Below are 11323 nucleotides of genomic sequence, written 5' to 3' on the forward strand. Positions count from 1 at the left end.
AGAAAATATTTACATAAACACATGAACACACATTAATAGAACACAATGTTAAATATAAATCGCTTTGAGTCTTTGTTAACGTCGGTGCAGGCGGAAAACTATATCAGCAAAGCCAACACATTTTCGCTGAAGTCGCTCGACACAATGGAAGTATTGGAGCAAATCGGTGAGCTAAAGCAAGTGACCCCAAACGATGGCCAGGTAATGGTCGATGAGATTGTCAATGGGATCTTTGATCGCCGAAAGGGCATGGCCAACATCTCAAGTTCGCGATGCTCGATCGGTGAGGAATTCAGAGATTCGGAGGAAATGGATAAACGCCTCAAACATTGGCAGGACACTTTGCGTGGTCGTGCCCGAATGCAGGCTAAAATATCACGTAAGACCGGTCGCCGGCCCGAGGAGATGCTCTTCAATATGCCCATCACCGTGGAACAGCGCGACAAGGGCACCATCCAGCGTCTGATGGACTATGCTACTCGTCTGAATCCCATTACTCTGAATGAGAAACAATACGGCGTGCTGCCCGGACACTATAATGAGGAGCAGTGCGTCTGTATTCCGGAGGTGCGGGAGACGGTGCCCAAGGCGGAGCTGGCGATTGAGGCTAATGTGGAAATAAGTGGACTAACCAATGCTACGAAAAGGGAAATACTTGGCTCCAAGCACGATATGAATTCGCGTAAGATCAAGGATCGCAGCAAATGGCTAAACTCTGAGGTGCTGGAAGAGAGCATCGAACAAAAGGCTCAGGATATTAAGCGTGTGTTGGAATACTTTCCGGACTTAGACAACCTAGAAGTAGTTGGCAATAATCCTCTGGCAGAAATCAAATGGGATCACGACTCGGATATAGATCTAGTGCGCAAACAGTCACTCTTTTCCATAAGCAGCATAACCGACTACTCTAGCCTGAATGACCAGAAAGTAGAGGAAAACGAGGAAATACCATCTTCACTGTTGATTTTCGAGTCGGCACCCATTAACATTGGCCTAAAGATCAACGAGCGGACATTTATAATGAATGATCGACCCTCGTACAATATGGAAGTGACGGTATATTTTGAATGCACACCCTTCGAACGCCAACTGAAGCAAGTGATGCGCCTTGAGAACATTGGTCGTCGAGTCCTCGTTTGCGAATGGCAGGCATTGGATGTACACAAGCGTACGTCTAAGGTGTTTAACTCATGTACCGCCTGCTTCTTTTTTAATCACAGCAGAGTAAAGATTCTGCCAGGCGAAGTGCACGTCGTCAATGTCCTCTTCAATCCACACATGGTATTTTCACGCAAACAGCGCTGGGAGCTGAAAATCTTTCCGAACATCTTTTGCAGCCGTCGCAATTCGGTCATCTTGCAGATGTACGGTAAGTGCGTGCCGCCGCCGGAGTACCTGCAGAAAATCAACAGGCAGCTGCGGAAGGTCATCGACAAGGCCAATGATGAGGCACTCAAAAGTATGGTTACCCACCAAGCGGAGCTGGTGCCACTGATAACGCCAGATGAGCGCGTCTGTCCCTATGAGCGGGCTTTTGATGACCGCGAGGTGTTCAATTCCCTGAATGTGGGCTACCATTGTGAACGCTTTGATGATCTTGAGGCGCTGCGCGTTTTACACAACGTCTTGAAGCTACCACGTGAGCCGCCCTGGGATTTGCGCTTGGAGACCATCAAGGAGCTCATAATGCGCATGCCCGAGGTGAAGAAGCGTGAGGTTTATTTTCAGATCTTTCTCGGCATGCAGGAGCCGCTCTTCTGCAGCACCGATGCGGCCCTAACGCACTTCGAGCACAATAGCGAGCGGGAAAGGTCGCGCTTAATATACGTTCGCGGATGCATTGGCAATGGCATCGAGGAGTGGGAGGACCTGATGCTTTCCCTAGAGCAAAGCTGCTTCAAATCGGAGCTGGCCCTCTTCTATGCACAGCTCGCCAGGGAGTCGAAATCAGAGGAGCATGGCTCCTCCGATGAGGAAGAGACCAAGCCCTGGCGTCTTCAGCTAAAATATCTGCAGCCTGAGGTGTATGTGCTAAAAACAATGCGTGGCAAAAAGTACTTTAGGGACTCGCTCTATATTCACACTTACACTCAGCTCTGCGACATAGCCGAGAATGTGGTATCCGTTATCGAGAGCACCGAGTATATTTAGTCGCCAGCTTTGTGGCATTTTGGATAATTTCTTGTGGCACCTTTTCTGACTTCTGCTAAGCAGAACTGCTGGGCGGAAGTTGTTCCCAACAAAATTGTAGCATACGCTCGAGTGTTCACTGTAACAAAAGGAGATATGCAACAGTTTCTTATGAGATACGTGTTGCATGTGTGCCGATCCGAAAGTCGGCATACTTTTGGATGTCATGCGCATAAATTGCTAGTTGTTCTAATAAAGTCGTTTATTTCCCTTATACAATCTGAAGAATTTTCACTTCCAATTGAAAAACTGGCTTGGGATTTCTGGACAACAACTAAACCTCATTTTCCTATATTGAATTAATATCTTTTGTTTTCAAAATCGAACTTATTTACGCGTTGGGCTACACTCCCCGTGGAATAGACGTCTATTGATTGCCAGACACAAGAAATCTATTAGCCTGACTTGGCAGTGGAAAACTATTTCATGCCAAAGGACACACCTGTGTCCTACTATTCCGCCTGGGCGCTAACTTTTGCCATTATTACGACGTTTTATGGGCAACAGAATTGCCCATTTTCGCTTAGACGGCCCCTGAGCACTGTGGTGCCTGGCTACGGGCAAAGCACTTTAATGGCTGTTGCAAATGTTGCCCACAGAAAAGTTTCCCATCTTGCTCAGTTTGTGGGCGGTCCCGCTGTTCGATTTCTGCTACTTTGCATTGATTTGATGACACTTTGGGGGTTATTTTATTTGGCTAATAAACGCTCCCATCACGCCGATTGCGTGTCAAAAAGTTGTCTGCACATTTGCCGCTGTTCATTTGGCATTTGGTTCCAGTTGCTGCGCGTCGTTGGTGTCTGTTGAAATGTGTCGACTAACGAGGCCATTATGTTTGCAATTAGCCAAATTGATTTTGTGATAGCAACCCCATCGCATACGCTAAGCTAACCTATATTAGTTATATGCCACATTTAATACGCATTTAATTTGATTTTTTCTATTGCAGGTAAGCCAAACATAGATACCGTATTCTATTGATACATGTACTGGGTAAGTTTCTTTTGGGGCTCCCCCAGGCGCCAGCTTCACACGCTGCAGCGCTCTTTGAAGTCTCGCTCATAAATCACAAGTCAATGCTCGGAAAAAAGAGCAAACATTTCCGCTCTCGTTCGCATTGTTTGATCCCTAATTAACCCACAGACCGCAACAAACCATCAAGCGTTAATGTCGTACCCGACTTAATGACCGGCCAGCGTCGGCCTCTTGTGGCACACACATATTGACAAAGTAACTGGCATTATTATGCTCAATATGCGGTCTTGGGAAATGCAAGTGACCTTGAACATCTTGCCTACTCTAATGAACACACACTTATGTATAGACACATTCGGATTTTTATTAATTTCGCATATTTTGCACAATTTTAAGAATATCAGCATCAGTTGTGCGATAATTGTGTGATTTAATTATTTTAGTTTAATATTGCTTTGGCTTTGGCAACAATAGACAGCTGTTAATCTCTCTGTTCTTGAGAGACTTTTCAGAAATTATTCATCTAAAATGCGACCCAAAAATATTTATACCCATTCATTATAAAGTAAATGATGGGTCTCTTAATATAAAGAAAATTTGATTAAAATATTTATTTTTATTAAAGCCAACTTGCTTATTTTAAAAAGTTATTGCATCTCTTAGGCGCGCTTTTGAAGTTGTAGCGCCATCTAGCGTTCGTGATCACATTTCGCATACAGCCATAACAGTTATTGCGTTAACAGTGCAGTTGCTTTCCCTTAACATAAAGCTTGTCACAAACAAATAAAATGCAGAAAATAATTCATTGCACACTTATTGCAAACTAATTAAACAGAATTAAGATTTGGGCACAAAATAACTATAAGAATTGAGCATTACGTAAAGTGCAGCCTAAAGGCATGCAACAATTAATTTAACAGCACTGAGAGCTCATGCCTTTTTCTTAACATTCGTCGCATGTGCGAGTGCGCAGTTTGAGAGCGACAGCGAACGCGAACGGTTTGCACCTGTTGCCAGCGCGCATCGTTGTTGTCATTGTGAATCGGGTCCCCGGGGTCGATCCCGCTTCAAGTTTGTCGTGCGCCAGATCTGTCGTTTACCGTTGCCGAGTGCCAAAGTTTAACAGTATAGCAGCATAACTGCGTTGCGGATATATAACCCACGCGCAGGAATTACGTCTAACCGAACCCACAATCACAATAATCCCGCCCATAAGGCGGGCCAGTGCGGTGCCAAGGATAAGCAAAAAGTTGCGTTTGCAAAGATTAACAAAAAGCCGATCCAGTTCTCGAGCTCGCTGACGGCATGGATAAGCCGCTCAGCAGCGCGGCAAAGTGTCAAAAGGTGCGTCGTTCGGTGTCTACATTGTCAACAGTGCGATACACAACACGAGAGAAAAAATAATATATAAAAAAGGTTCACATAAGAAATTACAAAAAAAAAAAAAAAAAAAATATTAAAAAAAAACTGAAATGAAATTCGAAACTTATTTGAAATGCCAAGCACAGGCGTCGCTGCGGCTGGCTTAACGACTTTTTGTGTGCGTTTTTTTTTTTTTTGTTTTGTCTTTATCAGCTAGCCGAGAATCGAGCGATCATTATGAAATTTGATGTGCGCAAACGAATAAGTTAGGCAACGAACTTGAGACAGCATCAACTTAATGGCCATTCATGAAGGCCATGCCACATTAAGCGCAACGTCAGCGCACTTTATTTGATTTATTTTTGATGCATCTCGCGCACTTTCACCACGCTCAGCGCTGCAAATGAAGTCATAACCAAATAAGCCAACAAGCTGGACAGCGCCATAAAAACTACGTATAGCCACACACACTCGCACACACACACACTTGTACAGCCTTATAAGTCAGCTGAATAGTTGCAAATAATTTGATTATTGGCGGCGGCTTTCTCTATGCAGCTTCTGATCCAATTACGTGCGTCCAAAATACACCCACAAGCCAACTGCAATGACATGGCTTTAACATGGCTGCAATGTGTCAACAATGGCTTGTTAGCCCAGCAGCCATTGACATGTGTGTGTGTGTGTGTGTGTGTGAGTGTGTACACACACTGTGTGTGGGCTGCTGCGAAAAAACATGTTAAGACCTGGTACACCTTATTGACAAGCAGCGCAATGTAACTTTTCGATCCGACTGTAACTCGACTCGTGTGTGGGCGCTCTGGTTGTTAAATTATCTGTGATTTCTAATTGCCTGACATGCCAATTAATGTGTATGTATGTGTGTGTGTGTGTGTGTGTGTGTGTGTGTGGCAGGCGCTTTATTGGGTTAAATGCCAAAACGCTTGCTGCCACAACGCATAAACTGAAGCGAGAGTGTTAAATGCAGCCGCTGCCAATAGACTCATTGGCTATGCAGACGCAGCTTCTGGCGGGCAGGCCGTAACGCCTTAATTAAAACTGGCAACTGTGGATGCTACCATTTTCTGCGCTGCAAAAAAAGCTTTTTTAATTAAAACTAGACGCAACACCAGCAGCAGCAGCAGCAGCCGCAACTGGTGTCTATTTGATTGACAAGCGGAACTGGTAGCATCAGCGGAGCGGTTGGGGGATTTGGGGGGCGGGACAGGCTCAACTAACCAAGATACAGGTTAATTGTGTCCATTTAGCTAGACGACGCCAGAGGAAAGTGCCAAGGCAGCGGCCGCGGCAGCTGGCCTGCAATTTGCGGCCATATTTTATGATTACGCAGCAACGGCTGCCACCAACTAAATTTGTTGTTGCGCCTTTTTGGCCACAAAATTCTTTTCGCTTTGGCGTTAATTATGCAGCAGCGGCTGCTGCAGCCGCCGGCCAAAATCAAAAACAAAAACTGTTGTTTATGGCCACAAATGCTTAACAGGCAATTACGGCTAAGACTTTCTCCCCCCAATTGCTGACTGTGTTAATTTGTTAGTTTCACGCAATTGTCAGAGCGTAAACAATGTTCGTGGCTTTAATGTGCACAGATTTATTACTAACGCCTCACAAAACACACTCAACAATCGAAACATTTTACAGTTATTTATAGATTTAGCATAACAAAGCACATGAACTGGGTGTGTGTGTGTGTGTGTGTGTGTGTGTGTGTGTGTGTGTGTGTGTGTGTGTGTGTGTGTGTGTGTGTGTGTGTGTGTTGAGTGTGTGTCATGTAGTGTGTAGTGTTTGGCGTGGGTCAACAACCGTTTAACAGCAGCGCGTCTCGTAGTAGCATCAGCATCAGTCAAGTTCGTTGCCTAAGTCTTTCGTTTGGGCGCATTCCTTCAGCCAGAGCAATTTTTATAGAAACATCTACGGCACATTTTTTTTCGTTTTTGGCAACTGAAATGATTGTGGCGCATTAATCATTTACATATCAGAAATGTTTTTGTGCCTTTTTCGACGCTAATTGAGCGCGTCTTTTTTTTGTTTATATTTTTTTTTTTTTGTTTTGGCCAGCACGCAATTAGCCAAATATTGTTGTATCTTTTGTTGTCGTGTTAGCAAATCTCGCATAAGACTGCGCATGGCTTGTCCCATAAATCATAAAGAGTGGCCAAAAGCTGCTCGTAAATTAATTAGGCATTACGACTATTTAAATGAGGAAGTTTCTGCTTATGGCCGCTAATGATCGCCGCTCTGTTTGAGCCAGTTGCTGAGAATGGGCGCAAACGCTGTGATAAATGATAGTGCAGTCAGCTTGAAATAGTTGCCGTTGCCTCAATTGCCTAGCCTGACCGCGCATGCATGCATCCAGCATCATCATCATCATCATCATCATCGTCGTCAGCCACAAGAAAGTCATTATCGATATGCTGCGCAATTGTAACTGTCAAGCTGTCCGCTCGCGTTAGCGTGCAAATCATCTTTGCAATAGATAACAACTGGTTCACAGACATCATCGCTCTGGGCGATCGGCTTGTGCCGATTTCGATGCCAATCTGTAAATGGAGCAAACGCTGTATTTTGATTGCATTTGACATACAACACGTACAGCCCGTCTCTCTGCAGATAAGACACGACTGGCTTTTAATTAAAGCGCAGCCAACAACCAGCTGAACGCCCACGCCCACAGTAGGTGTGACTTTCATTTAGGTTTTTCTATTTCTTCGTATTTTTATTTTATTTTTGGCATTTGCATTACCTGCTCGCAGTTCAATGCAATTAAATTTCCATCGTATGACAGCAAATTCATTTAAAAGCCAATCAATTTGCCAACACAAAAAAAACAACAACAAAAAACCAAGAAAACAGGCACATTTTGCACTCCGGCAACAGCTTAATGATCGACCCGGAGCCCAGCAGCCATTAGCCAAGGCGTTAGATATTTATCGGGCTCAATGAAATATGAGACAGCAGCAGCTAGACAATGGCTCATTAGAGCGCCTAGAATGGGCTAAGACTTTTAGGCTAAAACTAGTTTTCTGTGCTGCTTAAAAGCATTTTGGTTTTATTTTTCACTTGGACTCAAATCTGCGGCTAAACTGTGTTATTAGAATTTCCACAGCCTTAGACGAGAGAGTGTATCTAAATTATAGTTGAGGCTGCCACATAAAATATACAAACAAGTTAATCCATTAGCGGGCGCGGTCATCATCATCCGCTGCCGCCGTCCCCGCCGCTGCTGCTGCTGTGGCACTTGACGTGCAACAACAACAACAAGAAGAAGAGCATCAACTTGTTGCTAAGCTTACAGTTATAACTGGTAAATCGTATATTGTAGCGCCTGTTATTAAAGCTACATAGCTCGCTTTGTACGCTCCTCATTCGTATGCTAATATCGAATATGTGTCATCTAGCTGCCGCTGACTTTGATCCACACGTTGAAAATTATGATCTTTAGCATTTACAATTTACAGTTCTCATCCGCAGAGGTCGCAGCTAAATGAGTTGTCTGCAGCGGCTTTCTATGCGATGACTTAACTCGAAGGCTTGTGGGCATTGTCTGAGATTTTTGATAACACAATTTCAAAAAAAAAAACAGAAAAACCAAATATACTTGAGTCGGCTTTCACATGCTGCTTACCAAGAATTTCAGTTTGCGGTTAGCTTTTCGGATTCTTTTGGTTTCTGTAGAGCGGCTTCTGTGTATCTTTGTGGCCGTGTAGCCATCTAGCCATGGCATGTGGGCGTCCTAGACAACGGCAACAACAAAAGGGCGTTTATTAGTTCAAAGTCGTGCACAGGCGTGGGCCAAATGCTGCAGGTACTCCAAGATGTCCTAGATAAAGTGAAGCACAGATTTCCGGCTTACTGTTGCCCAGTTGAGTGAACTCTCAATTTTGGCCAACAATTTCCGGCTCAGTTCGTAATGGCTAACTGACCTGGCCAGTGGCATAAGCGTTGCACACAAAAGTAAACCAAGACAAAGCAATTGACTTTTTAACCCGCATTGCTGCAAATTAACAGCTGCAATTGCAGCAAATATGCATAAATAACAATCAAATTAATTGCCCGCCTGCCAGTCTGTCTGTCTGCATTTTCCACGCAATTTTCCCTGAAAGAGAGAGAGAGGGGGGGAGGGGGGGGGGGGGGCAAAAAAGTGCCGGCAGCATTGAAAAGTTGGCAACTTGACAAATGTAGCACTGCAATAAAATCGTAGAAAAATAAAAATAATAATAAAAGTAGTCATAATAAAAGGCAGCATAAAACTAGACAAGGCAATTGCAGCTAGCTGATTGATGGCAGCGCCGCCAGCAATAACAGCAGCAGCAACAGCAACAACAGCAACAACGGCAGCAACAGTTGCTGCCAATTTAGCCAGGCTAGTGTCAGACGAGACAGGGCTGACTGACTGTCAAAAAGGCAACTGCCAGTTAGAATGCAAATGCCCGTTTTGACTACATATCGCAGTGTTGCCTGCAGCATCTGCTGCGATTCCAATCAATTAGCTGCTTGCTGTTGTTATTGTTGTTGTTGCTCTTGTCTCGGCCATTGGGTCAAGTCGATATTCAATAAACTATCGTATTTTATTGATAAATTATGCGCTGACTATCGCGACACCGATCGCGTCGCTTACACATGTCCGTGCTTGTGTATCAATAAATACTAACGGTAATTGCAGTCAACAGAGAATACCCCCGCCTCTCACTCTCCTGCTCTCTCTCTAGTGAGCTCTCTTAAGTCTCGCGATCGCACACAGCTTCCCATCATGTTGGCTTTGGCCTCGCCGGAAGTCTTTGTGCGGCAAATACTTAAGTCTCTTGGGTTTTTGTTTGTCTCATGTTGTTGTTGTTGCTGTTGTTGTTGTTGTTGCAACACTCGACTCCATTTAGTTGTTTAGACCAGGTTAGGTTATACCAACTGTATCATTAAATTGGTAACACATTAGATTCAACTTTCATACCGGATAACCTATATTTTCTATTATTTTATTTAATTATTGTTTTAGCTGCAGGCGCTGTTTCACATTTTCCCAAATGGGGCCTGCTCTTAAATAGATATTGTCTATAGCGGAAATTATTTCAATGCTGCTATTTCCAGGGGAAATCTTTACGGGCCAGCAGTAAAAGTGGGCTTGGGATATTAATTAATTTAGAGGAGATAATGCCGAGTCTGCGAAGAGTTTTACAAGGATCTGTTGAAGGTAGCTGTAATGAAAGACCTGCAAATAAATTAAAATATTCACGCCTATTTCAATTAACCCAGATCTTTGATCTCTCTCCCGCTATCTCGCTTAAATTGAGATTTAAATTCCAGAAATATTTCTTAGGAATTCCTTTTTTTTAGAGTTTCCATTCACACAACTAATAACTGTTTAAAGCGTATCAGTGTTTCGGTTTCGTTGCCGAGCTCCCTCAAAGCAGTTGCATTTTATGATTATTGTGTGATCGCGTTTTAATCACATGCAATTGAACCAAGTTGAGAGTTGGAGCTGACTCTAAGCTTTAGTGGCACATGTGAAAGATGGCCAAGTGCGGCATTTCTTTGCCTTGAACGGGTTTGCTGCACCGGTCGCTTGCCAAAGCTAATCACACCCGCAGCTCCAGCTCCAGTTGAGACTTTGACTGGGACTGGGGCTTCTAACTGCGGATCACTTCTGCACTGCCCACATTCACATCGCGTGCTGCGGTTTTCTTTGGCTGTTTGGTTGCAGCGAAACATTGTTGTGGCAAGCGGCAGTTGTTTGGCTGGAAATCATCTTCATTTCTGTTCTTTTACCGGAAGCCAAATGCCAGTTTCTAGTTTGTTTATGTAGGCGGCGTCCAGTTATGATTGCATTTGCTCCACTAGTTGTTCTTTATAATTCAATTATGTGCACGTATGCCAGGCAGGCACAGATACATATAGTATGTGTGTATGTTTTTGTGTGTTAGTTCTGAGTGCATTTCAGTGCAATTAAGTCACATGCAGTTGACTAGTTCAAATTGAAATTGGAGTTGCGAAAGGCTTAGAAAGAGCATTTAGCTGTACTTTGGCAAAATTCGAAAACAATTAATTAAATAATTAATTAAACAAACTAGTCCGAAAACTCGAATACTTCAAAATGCAATGCAATTTAGGCCTAGTTAGTTTTGGCTTAAGAATTAAATTTGAAATATAATTTTATACAATTGTTTAAATAATTGGGAGAATCTAAAGTGTGCCATAAATTAATTAGGCAGGAGTACATGAAATTTGTTTACTTAAACTATATAATAATTAGTTAATGGCTTAAATTTAGATGCCAAATAAATCTAGAATATATACCCTGAGGGTATATATACCAGTATACCAGAAGGCCCTTAGACCAGGGACAATTCGCATAGCTCAAAGACAGAGTGAAGGAATAATCAACTCCGTAGGTCACAGTGCAGGCAGCTTTGAATAACTATAAAATAATAAAAATCGATTCACTTTTGACTAAGTTATGGAATTTCGAGAATTTTCTGATGCACTTGTCAGGCAGCAAACACATTTCTATTGTGTTTAGCCACAATATTGATGGACAGCTGTGTGTCAAACCTATTTTATATCACATTCACATGCAGCTTACACACACTTTGAAGCAGCAGCAGCTTGCGGCTGCTGCTGTGGCTGCTGCATTCATAACTTCCAGATAATGCCAATAATATAAGCTGGATCCATTAGGCGCTTGGACAACGCCTGCTACGCTCATGGCTCACCGAGTGCGAGAGAGACAGAAATGGGGAGTGAAAGAGTGAGGCTAAGAGCACAGAGTGTAAAGCGGCTTAATGCA

At 43.4% G+C, this 11323-nt stretch overlaps 1 protein-coding gene across 1 annotated transcript; it reads left to right on the forward strand.

Annotated features, from left to right (window-relative positions):
- The first annotated feature begins 144 nt into the window (after nucleotides 1-144).
- Nucleotides 145-2151, forward strand: LOC115762363. Its single transcript, XM_030704537.1, has one exon. It carries the CDS (start codon nucleotides 145-147, stop codon nucleotides 2149-2151), a length of 2007 nt encoding a protein of 668 aa, XP_030560397.1.
- The last annotated feature ends 9172 nt before the right edge of the window (nucleotides 2152-11323 follow it).

This window comes from Drosophila novamexicana, unplaced genomic scaffold (assembly GCF_003285875.2).
Source record: "Drosophila novamexicana strain 15010-1031.04,08,12 unplaced genomic scaffold, DnovRS2.1 tig00000564-arrow-pilon, whole genome shotgun sequence".
Classification (NCBI taxonomy): Eukaryota; Metazoa; Arthropoda; class Insecta; order Diptera; family Drosophilidae; genus Drosophila; species Drosophila novamexicana.